This window comes from Terrapene carolina, unplaced genomic scaffold, assembly GCF_002925995.2.
Source record: "Terrapene carolina triunguis isolate 2854851 unplaced genomic scaffold, T_m_triunguis-2.0 Scaffold740, whole genome shotgun sequence".
NCBI lineage: Eukaryota > Metazoa > Chordata > Testudines > Emydidae > Terrapene > Terrapene triunguis.
In genome coordinates this window covers 2,998,110-3,021,772 of record NW_020665091.1, presented here as the reverse complement: position 1 = coordinate 3,021,772, position 23,663 = coordinate 2,998,110, and the positions used below count along the sequence as shown (strand labels likewise).

General features: G+C 44.9%; 2 protein-coding genes across 2 annotated transcripts in view; one reads left to right on the top strand and one right to left on the bottom strand.

The window, feature by feature from the left end:
- Positions 1–588: 588 nt before the first annotated feature.
- GSTK1 (glutathione S-transferase kappa 1) lies at positions 589–18,008 on the top strand. The gene is made up of 8 exons (XM_026660244.2): positions 589–878; positions 3,559–3,640; positions 4,771–4,899; positions 10,229–10,329; positions 10,737–10,772; positions 14,240–14,356; positions 14,923–15,016; positions 17,229–18,008. Exons 1-8 carry the CDS (start codon positions 786–788, stop codon positions 17,276–17,278), a joined length of 702 nt encoding a protein of 233 aa, XP_026516029.1. The 5' UTR covers positions 589–785; the 3' UTR covers positions 17,279–18,008.
- A 581-nt stretch (positions 18,009–18,589) lies between these two features.
- Positions 18,590–23,663, bottom strand: part of LOC112119704 (rap1 GTPase-activating protein 1-like) — a 63,628-nt gene continuing 58,554 nt past the window's right edge. The window contains exons 18-20 of the mRNA XM_026660234.2: positions 21,413–21,498; positions 21,176–21,245; positions 18,590–19,991 (exon numbers count right to left, since the gene is read on the bottom strand). Coding sequence (XP_026516019.2) covers positions 21,222–21,245; positions 21,413–21,498 — 110 coding nt within the window. The 3' untranslated portion in view covers positions 18,590–19,991; positions 21,176–21,221. The remainder of the gene's footprint in view (positions 19,992–21,175; positions 21,246–21,412; positions 21,499–23,663) is intronic.

Sequence of the window (23,663 nt, the reverse complement as noted above, 5' to 3'; positions counted from 1 at the left end):
GTTGGGGTGCAGGAGGGTTGCAGGCTATGGGGAGTTTGAGTGAGGGGTGCAGGCTCTGCCCTGGAGCAGGGGCTTGGAGTACAGGAGGGGGTGCAGCCATGTGGGCTCTGGGAGGGAGTTAGCAACTCAGCACGTTGTATAAGAGAAAGGAGCTGCAGTGATTTCATATAGACATAAAAACTGATAAAAGACTCTTTTACATATTCAAAATGTGAGATGCAGAGTTTGAGGGAGGGAGGGAGTACAATATTTCACCGCATTCAGTCTCCTGGCTGTAGCAGTAACGTAGCCCCGCAGCACTTGTATACGATAGAGAGGAGCTGCTTTGACAGGCTAGGAATTGGAGGCCTGTGCCTTTAAGACCCCAGTCCCAGGAAACCGCCCTCTGCTCAGGGGCTGACATGCAGCGTCCTGTGAGCAGAACGAAAACAGCCTCTGCCCCCCCCCCACCCCTAGATTAGCGAGCACAGCGGGTGGCTCATCCCACGGGGTCACTGTTCCTCCCTCTTCCCCTCCCTAAACGGGGGTTTTGTCCCCGCACGGGGTTTGGCAGCGTCTACCCCCCAGGCTTAACCCCGGCTCCTACCCCCCACCCCCGATTTTTCCCCTTCAACCCCTCTTCTGCCGCTACCTACAGTAGCTTGATCCCCCCAGGCCAGTAAATTTCTGCCCCCTGTTCAGACCCTGACAGCCCCCCCGTTGTGATTTGCCCCCCTTAATCCTTTTAAACCCCCCCAAAGAGGAGGCAGCAAATCGTAAGTAGAAGTAAGGGCAGAGAGAGGGCAATGGCAGCAGCAGGGGGAGGCTTCGGTGGCAGCAAGAAACTGGTGGAAATCTTCTATGACGTGGTGTCTCCGTATTCCTGGCTTGGATTCGAGGTGAGCGGGGGAGAGGCACAGACAGAGAGAAATGCAGGAAGAGGGATGAGGGCAGTAGGGGCTGGGAGGAATAGACTTTAGGCCTGTGGAAGTCCTAGGAAATCCCCGGTGTTTCCTGAGTCTCCGAGCCTCCAGGACCTGCCTTATGTCAGGTGCTTCCCCTCCATGTCATTGCTGAATTTTTCCCTGGCTGGCAGCAGGCTGTAGAAATGGGAGATCATTTCTCCCCCACCCCCGCGCTCCTCTTCAGCCAGAAGTGTTTATAGTAAGAATAGTTTGCAAGGTCACAGCTCCTACCTGTGGGTACTTGCAGCTGGTCATTTAAAGGGCCTCTGTTGGCCAGCTCTCGCTTAGTTTGTTTCATACAGGATTACATCTATTTTCTTTTATAGAGGTATGTTTGTGTTCTCATACTGACTGTGTTGCCTTGCCTGGAACAACTGAAGTTAGTACAATTGGATAAAAGCCAGTGAAAGGTGCTGACTATTCAGTGGAGAAAGTTAGTCATTATGCTTTAGAGAAGATTCATAGAATCATAGACTATCAGGGTTGGAAGGGACCTCAGGAGGTCATCTAGTCCAACTCCCTGCTCAAAGCAGGACTAATCCCCAGACGCCTAAATGGCCCCCTCAAGGATTGAGTTTATAACCCTGGGTTTAGCAGGCCAATGCTCAAACCACTGAGCTATCCCCTCCCCTGTTCTACAGTTATTACTGGAGTATAGGTTATGAGCCTGATCTTAATCTTAATTACACATGGCCTTTGGACTAAATTCTGCCTCATGGAATCCTAGTGAAATCAATATCGTTTCAGGAACATGAGGAGCCTGGGCCTTATGCCTAAAGCTAGCTGGAACATGCTAATATTTTTTTTAATTTGAAACAATTTTCATTCCACACATTTTGAAGAGGAACCAGGTTTTGGGAGGGGGTTGTCTTTGTTGTTTTTGGTTGGTTGAAAATGTTGTAAACAAACTTTTTAGTTTGTGTTTTCCCCCATTTCTCTCAACTATTTCCTGTTTCCATTTTGGCCAATGAAAGTGGGAGGAAAAGAGAGGAGAAAGGGGCAAGGAAACAAATGTTAACAACAAAGCCAAAAAAGTCTCACTTTTGTCAAAAATTGAAAATTGCAAAAAAAAAAAAAAATTGCAGTAACTTTCATTTTTTTTAAATGGCCTTTTTTGTCAACATTTCAAATGGAAAATTTCAACCCACTCTATTTGACTTTAGGGATACACACATTGACATCATACCTGACTAACCTCTGGTTTTTCAGGAATTTCTCAAGACCAATGGTGGTGGTTCCAAAATCTCAGGATTTTTTTTTTTTTATTCATGTGCTTTGGGTGGCATGTATGTTGCTACCATGAAAATGCCTTAATTTTGCCTTGGTTTTAATATCAATCTGAGGCTGCAGATAGACTTCACAAGTGGTCCTTCGTGGTTCTACCCTTATGCCATGGCCCCACCCTTATTTCCGTGCCCCATCCCCCCTAGAGGTGGGAGCAAGCTTCATATTTAAGATGCAACGGCAGTTCACACCTTTTGAAGCTACTATTTCAAACTCTCTGTATGCTGTTATCATTGCATTACATGTGTCTATGAGGGAGAGACCAATTTGTAACCCACAGTTAGACCACGCCTACATTAGCAAGCTTACAGCGGCAAAGCTGTACCAATGCAACTGCACTACTATACCAATGCAACTGCACTACAGTAAGATCAGTTGTGTAGCTGCTCTATGCTGGCGGGAGAGAGCTCTCCTGTCACCATAATAAAATCACTTCCATGAGCAGCAGTAGCAATGTCTGCTCTCCCGCCGACATAGCGCTTGTCCACACTGGCAGTTCTGTCAGTGTAACTTATGTTGCTCAGGGGTGATGGTGGTTGTTTTTTTCACAACCCTGAGCGACATAAGTTATACTGATAAAAGTGGTAGTGTAGACATGGCCTAAGTGTTGCGCTCTCTCTCTAGTGGCTGGACTACTGAGAAGTTTATGTATTGTTTACAGCTTTTGAGCTATTAGTTATGTCTCAAGCAATAGATCCAACTAGCCTGGGTTCAGTCTCCACTGCCAGTGACATACCTGGGGCATCACATTACACACTTTTTAAAATAAAAATTGAGATTCTCATTTTATCACATGACTCCATAGCTGGATCCTATAGCATCTATATCCTCATCTTGTCCTGGATGAAATAGATTAGAGCAGCAATAGACAGAGTTGTTCTGGGAGACAGGCCCAGAGGAAATAGATCTCATTTATACTCATGAAGTGCTTAAAGAAAGGGGAGATGCTATTATTTTCCTGATTTAAAAGAAATAAATAAATCTGATGTGTCATTTCTTCTTCCTGCTCCAGAGAGAAACCTGGGTGCAGAGCCACATTTATCTCCATGGCTATCATTGGAGTGCATTTCACAGGGGCTTAGGGCTGCTTGATATTTTAATCCCTGGTCCCTCTGTAGTAATTTACAAACCTTCCCCACAGTATCGCTGGCATGAAGACCTGAGCTGCCCTGCTGATCCCAGGGTTGATTTCTAATGGTTTCAGACAGATCAGGCTTTATCTGATAGATGTATTTTAGTGCCTAGATCCTGGTTCTGTCAGGCACTGGGCCTCTGGTCCTCATTGCGGGTCTTAGGCGTTGTTTATCCATTATTATTTGTCCCATTGCAGGTGCTTTGCCGGTACCGGCAACACTGGAGCATTGAGTTACGTTTTCGTCCTGCTTTCCTTGGAGGCATAATGAAGGAGACTGGTAGGTGTTCCACTGCTCCTAACCCCCAACAGAGAACATCTGGAACCCGCTGCAGAGTGTGGCTATGAGTGTGGCTTGCACTCGGGTTCTGGCAGGGCACTGCTGTGAGGGAGCTCACCACAGACCCCAAAATGGATGCTATGGGGAATATCACAGACCACTGAGACTCCCTGCTGTCATTAGCCAGGCATTGCTGAAGCCCTGCCATTCTACTCAGAGATCTAAGGCTTTGTCTACACTAGCACTTTTGTTGGTCAGGAAAAAAACACCCCCCTGCCTGACAAGTTTCACCGACAAAAGCACTAGTGTGGACAGTGCTATGTTGGCGGGAGCAGCTCTCCCACGGACATAGCTACTGCCGGTCGTTAGGGGTGGTTTAATTACGCTAGTAGGAGAGCTCTGTTATGAGTTCTGTTCTGGCTCTGTTGGAGACTTGGTTTGACTGAAATTGCAAAGCACTTCATCTTGTTGTGCCTCAGTTTCTCACTTTTAAAATAGGAATAATGATCATCATAAAGCACTTTATTAAGGAGGGTGAGGAACAGCACTTTATCTGTACCCAAAAGTTTATTTATCTTTAAAAACTGATTTAGCTGGTGCAACCCCCTTTGTGGACATTCTTATTGGTTTAAAACTGGTTATGTCAGTTTAGCACCTGCAAATTTACTGAGGGTACGTCTTCACTACGGGGGGGGTCGATTTAAGATACGCAAATTCAGCTACGCGAATAGCGTAGCTGAATTCGACGTATCGCAGCCGACTTACCCCGCTGTAGGGACGGTGGCAAAATCGACCTCTGCGGCTTCCTGTCGATGGCGCTTACTCCCACCTTCGCTGGTGGAGTAAGAGCGTCGATTCGGGGATCGATCGTCGGGACGCGATAAATCGATCCCCGAGAGGTCGATTTCTACCTGCCGATTCAGGCGGGTAGTGTAGACCTAGCCTGATGCAAGTGAAACTGAAGTAAGCCAGGTTTAAACTGATATAAGAGTGTCCTCACACAAAGTTGCAACTGTTTTACTAAATCAATATAAAATTACACTTTTAGTTAGACTAGTTTAAATTTGTGTGTAGACCAGGCCTACCTTATAACTGGAATCTTCATCTTGTAATTTCACCTTTTCTGTAAGGTAACCAGCCCCCAGCGATGGTGCCAAAACGTGGGGAATACATGATGAAGGATATAAAGAGGATGGCAAAATATTACCAGGTCCCAATGCAGATCCCCAAGGATTTCCTTGGGAGTGTTATCAGAAAAGGTAAGTAGAGGAGGCTGCTTGGTCAGTGAGTTGTCCTTTCACGTTAAGGAGATCTGGGTCCAAATCTTACATGACATTGAAGGGGAGAAAATGAGATTAGATGTTCTCTGCTTCTTCCTCCATTTGTGATTTGTATGAAGTCCGTGCATAGCTTCACGAGTGGAAATTCCTACTCGGGAAAGGGCTGAGAGTGGGATAGCATAGGAGTTTCTGCAGATCGTGATTGAGGTGCTTTGGCAGAGCTGGGAGGGGGAACAGCTCAGAGTTGGAGGCAAGGAGGTAGGAGGCAAGCCCACAAGCTCTGACACTGTAATATTTTTCATCACTGAATTACATGAGGCACAGATTGTGTTTAAAAATAGCAAATAGTTTTGCAAATAAAAGCATTGGGTTCAGATCAGTCCTATTCACAGGGTCATGTTATTTGTGACTGTTCAGACGACTGCCAGAAATTCATGACAATGTTCACAAATGCTGAAAATCTCAAATATTCACACAAACAAGTTATTCAATCAAAAATTAATACAGGAAAGTGTGTTCTTCGTTATTTACAGGGTGGATTTGATTTAAATCACTAGTCAGGAAGACTTGATTTAATCATGAATTTTTACATAAAAGTGCATTCTTGTTGGTTGTTATAACCTTGATACATATTCTTCACAACTCAGAGATTGATGTAGGTTTCAATTTTAGAAGGTACTCACTATACATTTTTAAAGTGATTTATTTTGAAAAAAATTCAGATTAGTTTTACAGCTATATCAGAAAATGAATGATTGTTTGGTTATTTCATTTACCTTTGGTAAATGAAGCAGTTAATTATGAACTCATTGGGAGGTGAACTATCTCCAATTCAACAGGTTAATCATTAATATTTGGAGGATTTTCTTGTCATGCTGTACTAGGAGGAGAACATCACCAGACATTTACATTGTTTTATTTAACTAAAACAACATTATGTCTTCTGGGTTGTTTTTTTTTCTTCAACAGCAAACACATAATATTTTGACAAAACAAGCATATGAATTTTTGAATTTAGTTGAACATTCAAGTTTTTTAATATCAGGTTTGTTTTTGTTAAAATTATTTTTAACTAAAATAGTTAAATGAAATATTTAAAAAAAAAAACACAAAAATTAGACTATGTCAGCCAGGTCAACATGAGAAACTTAAAATATTGGCTTCTGAAGCTAACTTGGTTGTCTTCACCTTCATTTTCCTGTTTGTTCATAATCTGGAAAAGAAAAAGAAGCTTTCCTGCTTTTTCAGGTCCAGAATGTTTTCTCAATTTGGAATGAATTGGTCCAAAGGAAGAAAATATTTTTTCTACACTGGCAGAAGCAGCTACTGCTGTTAAAAGTGAGATTATCCCTTCAACAGCCTCAGAATCCAAGTGCTTAAGTGACTTCCACCAGTTCACCGGTGTGACTTTCTTTAAAACATCATCATAAAACATATATTTCTTGAATGGTTCACCCTTAGCTCTGAAGTTTATTATAGTTGGCATTATGGAGGGATGATTGCTGGATGTCCATGTCATAGCCAACTCCTCTTCTTCAGCAGTTTAAGGTTTGACCCTGGGACTGAGTATTGAGAATATTTGCAAGAAAATGAGCTGGAGATAGTGCTTGTCCAGATTTTTTTTTTTTTTTTTTTTTAATGCTTGTAATTTAACTCGATCATTGCATATTTCTCTTTTTAAGATCTCACTCAGTTCCTTCTAAATTTCAACAGCGTCAGCAATAAAACAGCTATTTCCCTGCATTTTGTTCAAGGCTGCAGAAATAGGCTTCAGGGTACTCAGCATATGTTCATTTCTCTTAAGCCCAGTGTTGAACTTTGGCTGTGACAGTGCCATCTATTTTTTTCACGATTTTGTTCACAAACTGTCATCAAATTAGGCCAGTTCTTGATATAGTGCTCAAAACAGTCTACTACTGAGTTCCATCCCACATCTTGTGGGAGGAACCAAGCTAACTCTCCCACTTTTTTTTTCAAAGCAGCTGCTGCAAAGTGGTTGTTACGGAAGTATTTTGCAATTTCAACAACATTAGCCTTCATTTCTGGAACACTGAAGTCTTTGGCTAGGAGGTGCATCAAATGAGCACTGCAACCGTATGTTATTAGCTTGGGACTCTCTTCTAAATAATCTCTTATCATCTTGGATACATTTGCAGCATTGTCTGTGACCAAGCTGCGTACTAGACGTTTTCCTCCCCCCCCCCCCGCTCCCTCCCTGCTGTTTCTTATAGCTTTTACTGCTACTTCTTGTAAGTATTCTGCTGTGTGTGCATTTCCTGATGTATCAATTGTTTCTGTAAGGAAGACATTCCCTTCTTCTGTTGTCACACAAGCACATACAACAGGATAACTGTGGACATTGCTTCACCCATCAAGACTCAGGTTAACAATTTTACCCTCTAGACCTTTTGCGCACTGCTCAATTTCTTTCATACACTTTATCCAGCAATTTGCCTGCGACATCTGCTCTGTTGGGTGGACTGTATCCTGGTCTTAGTGATTGAACCATGTTAATGAAGTGTGGGTTCTCAATCATATGGAAAGAAGAGTTTGTTGCATAAACAAACTGGGCAATTTTTTCATCAATTACCTCTTTTTGTAATCTGCTGGTTCTTATCACAAACTTATCTATGGTTGTTTCTGGATGATGGATTTTTTTTTCCTTTTTGCTACAGGTGATATATTGTGGCTATGTGATATACATGATGTGACTGAAACACTATCATTGGCAGATACCTCTGAAACTATAGAAAATGATGGTGATCTTGAAGGTGGATAGTCTTCAGAATCCTGTATGTTGAGGATGGATTCTCCTAAACAAAATAAGTCAATGCAGTTATTTAATTATTACCATACTGCTCATCTAGTATTACTCATTGCATTCACTGACACTCAGTACTACTTTAAAGGTGAAATTGTAAAAGGAAGATCTGCCTATTTCAGCTATTTTTTTTTTTATCACAACTGCATCTAAAATGATAGTACCATAGAGTAACAACTATATTTTTTTGTTCAAACGTGGAAATTCAAGAATAGTTCAGAAGGAAGGCAGGCTGTTCTTAAGAAAGAAGTATGAAATAAAAAAGTTTACCAACCTGAAGATCCTGCATGTTCCGACATGTTCCTTTCATCCTCTTCAACGCAGCTTCCTCCTGAGAAGGAACACTTCTCATGATGTTGTTTCATTCAAGCAACTAGGTCTTGCATTTATTTGTTGCACTGTTTGCATTTTGCACACATGCCTGTCTTACCCACAGGTAGAGGAACTTCATTAAAATATTCCCAAACTGGCTCTCTTTTACGGCCTGCTGCCATTATAGGTTTTCCCTTCTAGTGAGAGAACGGTATGGTAGATTTCAAATCAATGAAAGCTACACTCAGAAAGACCTCAAGACTTCTGGAATATGCTGCTCAACAGTTTCACTTTTGTTTCTACTGCCTGTCCCTCCCTTCTCACATTTATCTCTAAACTTAGGGCAGGTCTTCACTACGGGGGAGGTGGGGTGTGGGTGGGTCGATTTAAGATACGCGAATAGCGTAGCTGAATGCGACGTATCGGAGCCGACTTACCCTGCTGTGAGGACGGCGGCAAAATCTACCTCCGCGGCTCCCCGTCGACGGCGCTTACTCCTACCTCCGCTGGTGGAGTAAGAGCGTCGATTCAGGGATCGATTGTCGCGTCCCGACGAGACGCGATAATTCGATCCCCGAGAGATCGATTTCTACCTGCCGATTCAAGCGGGTAGTGTAGACCTAGCCTTATTCTCCTTGTCTAGATCTATTCCGCCCCCAACAATCTTCTATCCATTGAACTTTTTGAAACTTTGCACTTTTAGAGAGAAGTAAGGGATTGACTCCGTGTACACAAATTTGCAGAGGGACAGTAGGGTTGAGGGCTGTTATTTCTCATCTCTATATATTATTTAAAAACATTTTTGCTGTTAACAAGCATGTTATCTCTGGAAACACAAATCCACAGTTTGAGAACTGCAAAAGGAAGCATCTCTGATGGTATCTTCTGGACTGAGCACTGAATCCCATTGGGTAGATAGACAGATTAACCTAAATAATCTATACAGAAGCCCCTGGAACCTCATAAAATTGGGTCCCTAATCCATGAACTATTGGAACTCATTTACAAACCTTTTCTTAAACATTACATGAATATATTATCTCAAAGTATAGAATTTATAATCCCTATTCCATGATGAGACATTATAGCTCAAAGATATATCTTAAATAAAACTATATTTAGATAAAATGCTTTTTGAGGAAAATCTGATTTAAATAAAAAATCCGATTTCCTCCCCCCCAATAAAAGTCATTGATTTTTATCCACCCTGGCTATTTATTATACTGCTGCTTTAAAAAAAGTTTCCATCAAAACAGACTGCAGAACCAATTCCATGTGACTTAGGTGACCAACCACACATAACCAGAAACAAATTGCAATTGACTGAAGTGAACAGTTCACAACAACCCTCCATAGGCTGAACATTCTTCATCAAGTTTATTGATTATTTAGAAATAATGAATAGATCAGTGGGAATCAGGATGGGTTCTTGAATGAGTCACGCAACAGAAATGGGGCTGAATTCAAAACAAGTATTACTGGCAATGAATAGTTTGACCTGCACTAATAGGGTTAAGACCCCAAGGACTGGTGCCACTGAACATTGGACATCCACAAATATAACTAGTGTTCAAGATATTAATACTGCTACTTCTTAGCACTTGTATGAACTGCACATAGCAGATTTCAAGTTATTAGTGAGCTAGTGCCTAACGTGCAGAGAAGCTGAGCACCCACAATTCTGGTTAAAATCAGTGGAATTGAGGGTTTTGAGCACCTCTGAATATCAGGTCCTACTTGTCTCTAGTTGGGCTTCCAATGTTGGAGGCCCCAGAACTAGAAGCAACTCTTGAAAGTTTGGCCCATGATGTTTTTGGCCATAACAAACTTAGAGTCCACTCTCCATCTGAGACCAGTGCAGACTGTTCAGCACGCCATTCCCATAGGTGAATCCCAACTAAGTCCCTTTCCTAGAGAACCCTCTCCCTGTTTAGACCCTGCTGCAGGCTTAAGTAGCTAACTCCCTGGGACAGTCCCAAGGAAATCCCATACAGAAGTAGTCTTCTTATGAACATTGGCAAGAGTTTCATTAATGACCTCTACACCTTGGGGATATTCCCAGAGCAGTGGCAGACTAAAAGCCCTGTCCTGGTGTGACATTAGTGCAGACTTCATTGGTTGATGCTGTTCCTATGCCTCCTCAATGTGTCTTTCTGTCTTTCACACCAAACCCAGGCAGCCTTTCTGCCATGCGCTTTATCACAGCCGTGGATATGATACAGCCACAGTTCCTGGAGCCTGTGTCCAGAGAGCTCTGGATGCGCATCTGGTTCCGGGTGAGTACTTATGCATATCCCCCATCCAGCTCCTGTCCCCATCTTCCTGCCCCTCCTCTGCCCTCAGTCAAACATGTAGTAGGAGGATTGAAATCTGTGGTTCAGGGTCCAATCCAAGGAAAGCACTACATTCCAAGTCAATTTCAGCTTCTTCTGTTCCTTTCAGTGTGTGGCTGCTGCACCAATAGTTAATTCCAGAGTCCACATAATCCAGTTCCAGTTTGGGTGAATGGGATCTTTTCCTCTTTCCTGTGGGAAATTCTCCAATGGGATCCCGGTCCTCAGCTGAGCTTTTCTGACTACGTCCCTGCAGGAAGACAGGGTCACTGTGAGAAATTCTCTTTGTAGATTCAGCATCTTGTTCATAAACATTTAACCATTTGATTTCCTCCTCCTCCTCTCACCAGGATGAAGATATCACCCAACCAGAGAGTATATTGGTAGTAAGTTTCTCCCTGTTACTACTGCTTCTATATTCATTTGCTGTGATTTATTGGATGTGGGTCTTAGGGTTACCGTCTAAGGAGGCAACTTAAATAATTTTCACTGGCTGTGGATTTTTTAAGGGATCATTTGGAGTTATCAGGAAATTCCCTTAGGGAAAGTATGACTCCCATGTCAGTGACTCCAATCCCTCAAGTCTGTGGAAATGTGGGGGTAATTTCCCAAGTAACTTTGGTGCATTTTATTGCCAGGCCTATGGTGGATATTTAGGTCACGGTGCCTTCCCTAGCAGCATGCCCCAGAATAGGCAGTGGATACACTATTAATTATATTTTAATTAACAGTAATAAAGCCAGGAGCAATGTTCAAGAGTGAGCTCAGGGAAGGGGATGGGTTTGCTTCTATAAAAGGCTTTTAACTTGAGTTAAAATTTGATTCTGAAGGCAGATTGTGGAGGGGACAGTGGTGGTGTGCCTTTCTTTGAAGTTGCTTTGGAATAGTGTCCGTTCTTCTTTTCCTCAGTTCCACTGTCTGCATCCTGCCTCTTCTGCTTGTTAGATCTCTGGCTATAATGCAGAGATAGGCAGAAGACAGTGTTCAGATTTGAACCACGATTAGTTTTGGGGTTTGTGTTTGAGGCCAAATCAAGGCCACAGTTCCAATTTGATCCCAAACTAGGATCTCATATTCTAGCCCTAGATGGTAGCCAAGTATTAGCCCCCACCTTAATTTTACAAATACTATTATTACTACTACTACTAATTTTATATAGCACTTTTCATCAGTATATCGCAAAGCAGAGAGGTTGCACAAGATTATTTTAGGCAGTGTTAGCATGAGAATCCATATCTCTGAAAGTCTTAAGCTATGTCTACACTGCCAAGTTTTTTCACCAAAAGTTATGCCACTTTTATTTAAGCGCTTTCATTAAACCGCTGTTGCATGTCCACACTGTGCTCCTTGTGTCGCTGGAGCGCATCCAAACTAGCAGCTTTTGCAAAGACGAGAGCAGTGCACTGTGGGTAGCTATCCCACTGTGCAAATGGCTGGGTGCTTTGGAAAGGGTTTGCAGTGCCTCATGGGGCAGGTACACTGTCACATGATGCAGGTTTCTCAAGCCCATTATTCCATAGGCATCCTAATAGGTTGCCAGTCACTTTTCAACTGGGGTGTGTGTGTGTGTGTGTGTGTGTGTGTGTGTGTGTGTTGGGGCAGAGTGAGTGTATCCGCATGCTGTCTCGTAAATTCAGACAGCCGCCAGAAGCAACCAGTCCTGGGGGAGGGGGAAACCCAACATCAGCCCCGCCTCCCACTCTGCGACACACAGAGACACACCCAACCCTGCCTGCCTGCCTCTGTGTTTAGTGTGGGAGACAGCAGGAGCATTCCATGTTAATGATTTGCTCTTTGTTTCCCTGGAGCAGAGCAGCACAGCGTGCTGGTTGTCAGAACGGAGCTTTGAAAGGGGAGGGGTGCATGCCTGCAGGGCTACTGAGTTCAAAACAATGAGCAGAGCAGTTACTTCAGGCATTGTGGGACACCTCCGGAGGCCAATTACAGCGATAAAAGCAAGCAAGGTGTTTACACTGGCACTTCGGCGATAAAACCTTTGCGCAAAAAGCCTCATCACTCTCATCTAGGTGGTTTTATTGAAGTGCTGCAACTGAGTTTTGTCTCAAAAAGTGGCTTTGCAGTATGTACACCTCTGTTGTTTCATCGCCAAAAGCTGCCTTTTGGTCAAAAAACTTGGCAATGTAGACCAGCCCTTAGCCACGCAGTCACACTACCTTTCAGAATAAATATTCTAGGTATATGTTCTTTGGCTTGTCCTGTCTGTAATCCCTCTGACCCTCCTCCCCTCTTAGACCTGAGCTAGAACTCAGAACCTCAGCTCTCGCATAGTCTACTTCCTAGCAAATGTGAATCCACTGGGAAAAGATGTGTCAAGGCCCCTCTTAGGCCTGGTCTACACTGGGGGGGGAGGGGTGTCGATCTAAGATATGCAATTTCAGCTATGAGAATAGAGTAGCTGAAGTCGACATATCTTAGATCGAATTAAAATTACTTACTTCGTGCCCTCGTGGCGCTGGATCGACGGCTGCGGCTCCCCTGTTGACTTTGCTTCCGCCTCTCGCACTGCTGGAGTTCAGCAGTCGACGGGAGAGCGATCAGGGATCGATTTATCGTGTCTACACTACACGCAATAAATCAATCCCCGATAGATCGATCGCTACCCGCCGATCCAGCGGGTAGTGTAGACGTACCCTCAGTGGCTGGTCCACATAGTAGTTAGCAGTTACTCCTGTAGCTCAAGCGGTAAAGCTATGTGCTGTTGAACTGAGGCTTTAACTATGTGAGAAAGTTGCACCAGTTAAATATAAGGTGTGAATTTAAAATAAAGTAGCTAAATTGGAGCAAACCCCTGTCTAGACACTTATTTTGGTTTGGGAGCAGTTTTTTTTTTTTTTTGGTTTAGCATTAATTGATTGGGAACAGGTTTAAGCTAAACGGAAACAAGCGACTCTCAGAATGAAATAAGTGTCCCCAGAGCGAGGAGTTGCACCAGTTTTACTACATTGGTTTACAAACCAATTTACATTCACCTGGTGCAGCTTATTTGTATAGACAAGACCTGAATGTCCAGGTTCAACCCTGCTGATGGTCCATGTTGTGGACTTTTTGGTTACATGTGAGAATTTGTTCTTTTCTTTTTTTTAAAATGGGGTTCTTTCATTGACACAGGGAGATTTTATAGTAAAGATCTTTATAATCTGTACATTATGGTGTGACACAGTAAGATACGTGTGTCCCACATTTGGGCCCTATGTCTCACATTTTGATTGTTGGCATCACACAGTGGCAGATTTGAAGGTTGAGAAGTTCAACAAGGGATGAAGAGCCTCTTTTTATCTCCAATGAAGTAGAACACGCGCTGCCCTTCTGTACCAACATTCCAGTTCTGAAGATCACCCACCAACTTCCAGTTAGGCTTACTGAGTTTGGTCTCTGTCATGCAGTGTCACTCCTTGTTCCTCTATTGCTGTGTTTGGCAGGCTCCTTCCAATACTGTTTAGACACTTTAATACATTAATACTCTTCATCTTCTTTTCCACTACAGCACTTCATCTGTCTTAGTTCATACGTTGAAAGAGTTAACTTGAACTAAGCATAAACTCCCTTTCCCCCTTTTGCTAGCTAATTGAAAGCCCACCTAACAAGAGCTGCATATTTTGAGCCTGGGAGGTGATATCCCTTCAGCTTCATATTCAGAAGTCACTCAGAATAGGTGATATAACCAGGCAATGGGAGAAAGTAGGCCAGACTGTCCTGCCAGAGAAATGTCCTAGAAGGAGTATTTTGTTATCGTTTGACAACAGACCTTCAAGCAATGAAGCTGCATGTAATTATTATGTAACTATCATGATAACAGTGGCTGTTCTTATTTTCTGTCTGTCTGTCTCCTCAGGCTGCTGAGGAGGCTGGGCTACCCTCAGCGTTGGCCCAGAAGCTACTGGCAATGACCTTGACCCCTGAGGTGAAGAATCGTCTGAAGGAGACAACAGAGGAGGCACTGAAATATGGGGTGAGATGCTCCCATTGCCACGTGGGGTTAGATCTGTGTGTTCCTTTCCCAGCAGTGATATTGTGGGTCAAGGCAGGATGAAAGGGTAGATCAGTATACACAAGGATCCCATTGCTCTCAGACTTTTTTGTATTTTAAACACATCTTGCAAGCCAGCTCAATACCCTGAGTATTAGTGCAGGAAACTATCTTTTGGGAAACCCAGGTTTGATTCCTGGCACATTCCAAGGGAGGTGTCAGGGGACCGGTGTGCCAGAGACCAGAGCTAGTGCCTGGGGTCACGGCTCTCCACTACCATGCGTGAAGCCCTGGTTCGATTCTGATTCCTTTTCGCTCAGTCCCATGGGATGACAGGGTCATAAGAGTTCTGCAGAATCCAGGCTTGGTGCATGGGACCCAGATTTGAGATAGAGAAAGAAGAAAAGGTAAAGGGAAAAAGAAAGTGAGAGTGCGAGGGAGGAAGAAAAGTGATACAGTTGTTCTTTGTAAAAGTTTCTCTTAGAACTGGTCTTGTGCTTATTCATCTCTTTGTGACTCTCCCTGTTTTGTCTCCCTGGGGGCATTAGGCATTTGGAATGCCAGCAGTTGTGGCCCATGTTAATGGTGAAGCTCACCTCTTCTTTGGCTCTGATCGTTTAGAGCTACTGAGCAATGTTATAGGTGAGTGTTTCTAGTAAGGTTTCCTTCTATTTTTTCTCCCTGGTAATTATCCATCTGCTCTAATGGGATGTGTAATGTGACAAACAAATTAACACTCTGGGGGTATATCTACACTACAGTTAAAAACCCGTGGCTGGCATGTGCCAGCTGGCTCAGGCTAAGGGGCTGTTTAATTACAGTGTAGACATTCGGGCTCGGACTGGAGCCCAGGCTCTAGGAACCTGCAAAGGGGGAGGTCCCAGACCTTGGGCTGTAGCCTAAGCCCAAGCCCAAATGTCTGCACCACAATTAAACAGTGCTTAACCTGAGCCCTCGTCAGGTGGCATAGGTCATCCGTGAATGTCTAATTGCAGTGTAGACATACTCAAAGACTCAGACTCTCCTTCCCTTTTGGGCCAGTGGAAGGGAGAGCTATATCTTTGTATCATCTGCACATTACCAATTATTTTACACTTTCTTCCAGATCATTGATCAAAATATTAAATTGTATTAGACCAAGAACTGATCCCTGAAGGAGCCCAGTGAAGGCACCCCAAGTACTTAAGTCTCAGTTAGTAACTACATGTTGAAACCTGTCAGTTACCTAGCTTTTAACCCATTGAGCCATATTGATTTTGAATAGCACTCATGTTTGAATCAGAATATCAGGCGGTATTAATTCAAATGTCTTGCGTCTCCACAGAGTTACCTTTATCTACCAGACTTGAAATCATTTCAAAGAATTATATAAAATTTGTTTGACAGGATGCTCCATTATTTTTGCCTGGGCTTTGTTAGGCTGAGTAGCCCTTAATTATCCAGGTCATCCTATTTACCCCATTTAAGTATTGGTCTGACAGTGGCTTTCTTCCACTTCTGTCCCTTTCTAGTTTTCCTAGGATTCTTAAAAATTAACGTCAGTGGACCAAAGAGCGCCTTGATAAGCTCTTATAAAACTCTTGGTTGCAAATCATCCAGATCAGCTGATTTTACATTTCACATTAGTAGAAGTTGTGTAACATCCTCCTTAGTTACCACTGTAAAAGAAGGCATGCTTGTCTGATTAACTCCACTTTGGTGGCAAATGCTCCTTTTCCCCTCGCCAGCCCCCTCCCCAGTGATGAGGTTACATGTTGAGCTCTCTCTCTGCTGGCAGAATGTCTGGAGACTGACAACCAGATGCTCAGCTGCTGTAAATGGTGCAGCTACACACTATGGGGTAAATCCCCAGCTAAAGATCCAGCCTTTTATTAAAAATAAATAAATAAATAAATGGAAGCCTTCCCAGTCACCTGATTTCCTGTTTTAAGACTGTTGGAATCTCAGAGGTGCCATTCTCACACTACTGTAGCTGATTAATGCGGAATTTTGAAAACTAATTGTAGGTGCTGGACAGTAAATTGCAACTAACTAAGTCAAGCAAAGTTTATTTTTTGGTATGAAGTGGGGAAAAAATTGAGCTCAGGAGAGACCCTGTATTTATTGGGTGTAATAGCTGTCCAACTCATTTCAAATCTGACAGAAAAATATACCTCAATCCTAGACCTACCCTAGTAAAGGGAAATCAGCCTAAAACTTGTTTATGGATTTTAGCAAGGAGAAAGAGAACAAATTCAGGATTACAATGGAGACCTACTACTACCAGGACTTCATAATCCTACTATAACTAAGCTGAGAGGGGTTCTAGTTACATTTCCATAGCAGACAGTCCAGCTGGATGTGTATTCTGCTTAGCTTATAGTTTTGTGATTTCTTTTTAAATTTTTGTTCTAAAATAACTTTGATTTTAATTAAGAGTACTGGCTTAGGTTGTGGTGACTGTTAAAAACAGCATTACCCACTGTTGGATGAGCCAGAAAAAAGGAAACTGAATTTCAACCTCAGATTTGGCAGTGTTTGGGGAGTGGCCTGTCAGTCATGGGAAATGAGTTCATGATCCCTTTTTGACCTAGCCCTGTGAGGAAACTGGCTAAGGGATGCTAGGCTTGATTACAGGCTCCATAGCTCATCCTTAACCCCCAGATCTGTGAGCAGATTTTAAAATTCAAGCTAATCTTTGGTGCTGGGCAGTACATCTCAGCTAGCAGAGTCCAGTAGCCTAGATGTGAAAAGCTCTGTCCCATTAATTATATTCCCATTTCAGCACAATTACCCATTCCATGAGGGGGAAGGGCAACCTTACCCTGCAACCCACCCCCAGTATCAGGATTTAATTTGTTAGCTTTTCTTACAGGAGAGAAATGGCTGGGACCAGTTCCTGTAGCTTCAAAACCCAGGATGTGAGAAATTCAGCTGCAATATGAAACAAGAAGAAAATAAGTGACTAAAATTTGAATGAAGCAGTAACGTCCACGCCTGAGAAGTGGCATCTAGGGTCCCAGAGGGGCTGGGAGGAGAGCAGTGATGTTCCCCTGGAATCCTCTGTCAGGACTCCAGTTCTACTCCAGTCCCCGTGATAGACTGAGACTGATTTTTCACTTTTTTCACAATACAGATAGATTTTTTTCCAGGCAGGATGGGGACGTGGTGACACTTTGGTGAGTGAAATGTTAATACAGGGTCATGGGCAATGGCAGAGCTCTGGCTGGCTGATAAGGGTGATTGAAATCTTGTCTCACTTGTGGTCTGCAGTCTGGAAGCGCGCTGCTGAGAGTGACTGAATTTGTTTCACCCTGTGAAGTGTAAATGCTTGTCAGGTTTTTTGTCTCAATCTACCCAAAGTGGGCAGTATTTGGTGATCAGTGGGAACTGCTAAGGGAACTACAGCTGTAAGTTTTTTATATATGCAAAAACTCCTGACCTGGCTACAGGAAATTGTTTTCAGGCTGAGAGCTCAGAGCAGGGTCTGAGTCCTGTCTGTGTCAGTGCCTTGCAGCTCAGCCCATATTGCCAGTCCCCTCATTATCCCTGCATTGCCCTGCACTTTGAATGCCTCTTTGGTTGTCGTATAATGTAATTCTCTCTCTCATATTATCTGAATCCTGCACTTGGAATAAATTTCATCTGACTGTTAGCCTGGACATTTTGCATTGTGGGGACACACTGGCTGATTATTTCCCGCCCCCCCTCCAAAGTGCAATTTATTCTACTCTGAAAAATGACATTTGAGCTAGATCCCTGCAGCCTAGTGGAATTCTCAGTCCCGAGTTAGGTGCCCGTACAATGCACAAAATAAGTAGGAGCCTCACAAATTAAGAAACAAATACAGCAATATCTAGGTCTCTATATCAGAACAGACCAATATCTCAAGTGGCACAGTGACTTGTCTGTCTGCCATATCAGGTCAGACTCTTGGGCCATTTAACTTGGAATTCTGCCTGAACAGTACCCCAGTAGCTGGTATAAACAAACACAAAGCTAGCCTATTGTCCCATGTTTCAGAGTAGCAGCCGTGTTAGTCCGTATCCGCAAAAAGAACAGGAGTACTTGTGGCACCTTAGAGACTAACAAATTTATTAGAGCATAAGCTTTCGTGGGCTACAACCCACTTGTATGCATCCGAAGAAGTGGGTTGTAGCCCACGAAAGCTTATGCTCTAATAAATTTGTTAGTCTCTAAGGTGCCACAAGTACTCCTGTTCTTTTTGTCCCATGTTGTACCTCTGTGTGTGAGGGGGAGAGAAAAGCAGGGACTGAAGACTGACATGATTATTTCTATTACTTTCCCAGGTAACACAGTCACCCCCAGTAGGGGCTAAGCTGGAAGAAGCCTTGATGGGTGGGGCTGTGCTTGTGCTGAAGTAAGAGCTGTGCTAGTGTCTTGGCTGGCAGAGAGAACTCCTAGCAGCTTGGTTAGGGAGATATGTTAAGTATCTCAACTCTAGGAGTCACCACCTCCTTGGCTGAACATGTTTGGGCTAGGAGACAGTTCTCCCTGGCATGAGTGTGACTTGGCTGGGAGCCAGAACAGCCTGGGTGACTGATGAAAAATCTCCTGGGCAATCTGGGGGACGGGACACATACCAGGGTTGGGGAAAGACTGTTGCTTTGGAATTGGGGACTAGCACTGTGAGAAGTCACCTTCCGTGGGTAGAGCAAGCTCTCGTTCTCTCCTCCTTTCACACCTGTCTTCCCCCCCCCCCCCCCGCCCCTGCAATGACAACAAAATAAACACTGGCCTAGCATCATGAGCATTTCTAGAGGACTGTAGCGTGAAGATGAGCGCAACAGCCTCACAGCGCCCAGGGTCAGTTGGTCACAATCTCCTTTTATTGCAAGCCAAGATGCCACACAGACACCACAAGCATGGAGCGAGGGTCAGAGATTCACATTTACACATCCTTCTACTGCAAGGTACAGAGAGCGGAGGGCAGAGAGAGAAAAGGGAGACGATACAGAGGGAAAATGAAATCCTCAAGGACAAGGCTGGGGAACTCATCAGTTACTGTAAAAAGACAGTGTTTCCTACACTAAGTTTGCAGTGTGATGAAAGATGGGGGAAGGAGAGACCTTCATGTACACACATTCTGAGGGGACAGGCATAGCCCTCAATGGGTTCAGGGCCTGGGCCTCTCTTTAATGACAGGGTTACAGTAATGACCTTGGAGGTCAATGGCAAATTCCATGTCAATTCATGGGGCAGCAATCGTGAACTGGATTTCTCTGCCTCCTCAAGAATGGACTCTTAAGTGCTGCCTTCCCAAGAAGAGAAGACCATGAACAGGCTATCTGAACCCTTCTGCACTGGACTCAATGGGGAAAGTTTTATACCAGGAATAAAAACAAACTGAAAGTGCTCCCTTTTCACGCTCTCTCCTCCACTGGTGGATGGAAATCCCCTAGTGGAATAGCTTGTTCCTGGCCCCAGAGGTGGCTGAGCTGGAATGATATACTTGGATGAATTAATGCCACATTTGGTTTCGTGGTGGTTTTCTGGTTGCTTTTGACACAACCATCACTGGAGGAAGCAGAAGGGCCAGCAGTCTTGGGAATCCAGCTTTTCTCCTCTGAATCTCTAAGGTAAGGAGTAGCCAGGCCCTTCACTTCAGCAGCAAATCCTGAGAGAGAGACAACCAGACACACAGTAAAAGCAAGTTCCCCTCACCCAAATCTTATAGCTACCACTCTTCTGAAGGGACCATCTGGCCTCACTTGCTCTGTCTACTCCTCAACCTGACCACCTCCCTCCACCCCAGAGCTGATCCCTGCCCTAAAGATCTTTGTCTAAGTAATGTTTCGTTTAGACATTTTCAAAATGAAATATTTAGATATTTCAATTCTAAATGACTTTGTGCTGACGTATACTTCAACTTTATTTTTAAAAATTGACAAACATTAAAAAAACTCAAAAGCCAGATAAAATGGTTTGTTGAACACGAAACAATTTTTTTTCTGACTTTTCAGAAGGGCCAGCAAACTGAAAATCAGGTATTTGTTCTAAATGCACTGTACTTCCTTCCTTATGGGTGTTTCCTCTGCCGCCCCATCTCCCCCATGGTTCTATTGCTAAGTCTGCAGTCCCTGGGGGGAGTGTGTCACAGTCTGACATCCACATCACCCATGGGGCACTGTGCTACTTCGCTGTCAGGTCAGAGAGAGGAAGTTTGTCACCTGGATAACTCACTCACCAAGACATTAACAAAACCAGAGAAACTGCTCCCACTGCATCTCAGAACCCCTAGAGACCCTGCTGCTCAGAGTGCTCCCTCTAGCCCTGCCACCACTCACCCCATTATAACTTTGTCTAGTAGCTCATAGTCACATTATGCCTATCTGAATAAGCTGTAACACTGCCACAGAGAAGCACATTCCACCAACGGACAGACATGGAAACAGACACAAAACTAGCCGGTGAGCAAGAGATGGTTCAGCAAAATAAGAAAACCCTGGGAACCACGGGGCATGTCTGAGCAAAGTGGGAAACTTAAAGAGCCTTTGGGGGGAAAGGGGACAGCGCTAAGAAGGCGCCAGAGTCCGATGAGGCAGGGAGAGGTGGCTGGGGAAGGTTATGTTGTTGAGTAGGGTGCAAAGAAGTTCCCAGAAAAGGGGGCTCAGCTAGATGTGTAGGGGCACAGGGAGTTGGCCATGGAAGGGGTGGGAACCACTAGGATGTTGCTTCACTGTGAATCTGCCTCATGGAGGGGTGGGGATGGGGAAAAGGCCCCTTCTCATCCTTCACAGTTCAGACACCTGCTTCCAACCCTCCATCCAGGGGCATGAAGGCTCCTAGTGTGTCAGTTACCTGTGCATTACCCAGCATGCACCGTGACACCCCTCCAGCGATGACATCACACACAACACAAAATGGAGGCCTGTAGAACAAGGAAATGGCAGTTCTTAAACCTTCCCTGAAGCATTGTCCCCATGCATCCTGGCATCCTGAGCATACAAAGCCCCCTGCACCAAGCCCATCTCCTCCCTGCCCCATCATCATCTGGGTGTTGGTGAGGATGGAAGCACATGGAGGCCTGGCACATACCGGGCTGTAACGCTGAGCATCTGCCTTGCTGCCTTTCCCCTTCTCCATGGAGCCTGCAGTGTTGCTAGAAGGGAGCAGTCGGGTTACTAGAAGAGAGCCAAGCACACAAGAAAATGAGCTCTTCCAGGAATGGGAAAAGCAGTTCTGTCACCCCAATCTGTGATCCATAATCTGTCTCAACCCCTTAGCCATCACCCCCAGCTGTCTGATCCCTACAACCTCTTGCATTGTCTGGTAAGTTTGCCCGCATGTGGCAAAGCTGCTCTCCAACAGTTCTTAATTTGATCCAGGGCTTGCTAGGGTTGAACTCCGGCACCTCTAAGCTTGACAGTTCATATCCCCAGCAACTGTGGGGTTGCTGCGTCAGTTATTAAAGTATAAACATTGCTTGAGCCCTGGCACCTTTCATTACAAATTAAGCACTGTCTCTAACTACTCCACATGTGCATAGTTCTGTCCCCTCATTTCAACCCCACTACTCCTGTGTCTCTGTCTACTATTACACACAGAAAACTATTTTAAAAGAACATTGTTAAAGTTGTAAAGTCAAGCACTTGAAAGTGAGGAAATGCTAGAATTAAGGTTGCCTGTGCAGCCTTAGTTCAGCCTCCTAGCGCATATGCATAATTATTTAATTACATATTATTTTTTCCACAGGACCCTTGCCTCTTTCAGTACACAGGACGGACAGTGCTCAGTTAATGTTTTGTTTTTTCTGTGTTGTTCAGTGTGTGGCCCCAGGGCTTATTTACTGCACACTACTCAAACACTGTTCTGAATTCAAAATTATTAATTTCTTCAGGGGCTTTTCTATGGTGCTCTTCACTACAGTACCTGAGTGCTTCACAGACTTTAATCAATTTATCTTCATGACACCCCTGTGAGGTTGTGGGGTGATATTAGCCCCATTTTAGATACTGGGAACTGAGGCACAAAGAGAATTGTCAGAATTGTCCATTAATTTTGGCAGCCCAATTTGAGACTCTTAGCATTATATAGCAGTTCATATGTTCAAAGCACAGCTCTTATAGATTTTAGCCCTTCTGCAAATCAGACCCCAGGATCTCACACTGGGCACCTAGAAAATGAGGAACACACAATCAGTGACCACCTGGGAAAAGTTTGATTTAAGTGACTTGCCCAGTGTGGGGGAATAGGCCTTGCTGGCCTCCCTTGCACCGATCAGAACATCGGCGAAGACTCATCATATAGGCCCGCCCTGCAGGCCACAAGCCTGAACTAGGCTAAGTTAGGGTTACCATCCGTCCGTATTTCCCCGGACATGTCCGGCTTTTGCGTCTCTAAATAGCCGTCCGGGAGGAATTGGTTACAAGGTTAAAATGTCCGGGGGTTTTTTCTCCCTCGCCTCCCTCCCTCCCTTCCATGCAGAGTGCGGCTGCTGATTGGGCGGCTGGGCCGATTCACCCACTCCCATTGGCCTCCAGCAGCCAGAGCCCTCCCCTGCTCCCCCCTCCCTCTGTCTGCTGCCCTGTGTAACACACAAACCCCGACCCACCGGGCAGAGTATTTTGCAAACACATGGAGCCAGAATGGTAAGGGGGGGGAGCAGTCAGGGAGCGGGGGAGTGTTGGATGGGTCCCCGGCCTCCACCTGCCACCCCCCTCCTTGCGTCCCCCCCCCCGTGGACCTCCCCCCCGCCTGCCTCTCCCTTGTCTGCTGCCCCCAGGTCCTAGTGTTCCCCATCTACTAATGGGAAGACAGGCTGCCCTTACCCTGCCCTTCCACCCTAGCCCTGAGCCTCTCCAACGCCCCAAACCCCTCAGCCCCAGCCCTCATCCCCCACACCCTAATCCTCTGCTCCATCCCTGAGCCCCCTCCTGCATCATGAACCCCTCATCCTCAGACCCACAGCCCTCACCCCTGCATCCCCTCCTATCCCCAAACTCCCTCCCCCCTTCCCACACACCCCCTCCTGCCCTCAAACTCCCTCCCAAAGGCTGCACCCCCTCCCTTTGCACCGCCTCCCACCCCCAAACTCCATCCCAGAGCCTGCACCCCTCACCCCCTCCTGCACACCCACCCCCTGCCCCAGCCCGGAGCCTGCACCCAGCACCCAAACTCTATCCCAGAACCTGCACCCTGCACCCCTCCTGCACCCTAATCCCCAGCCCAGGACCCGCACCCCAGACCTCCTCCCCCCACCCATCCCCCCTCCCAGAGCCTTAGGCAGGTGGGGGGGGGGGTTCTGGGCACCACCAAAATTTCTACAACCCTGCCACCCATGCGAGTG

What these genes read in the sequence shown, in the direction of transcription:
- GSTK1 (XM_026660244.2), top strand. Translation starts at nt 786, where the DNA reads ATGGCAGCAGCAGGGGGAGGCTTCGGTGGCAGCAAGAAACTGGTGGAA. An exon ending in AGGCATAATGAAGGAGACTG is followed by an intron (nt 3,641 to 4,770) that starts GTAGGTGTTCCA and finishes CTTTTCTGTAAG; the next exon opens with GTAACCAGCCCCCAGCGATG. An exon ending in AGGAGGCACTGAAATATGGG is followed by an intron (nt 14,357 to 14,922) that starts GTGAGATGCTCC and finishes TGGGGGCATTAG; the next exon opens with GCATTTGGAATGCCAGCAGT.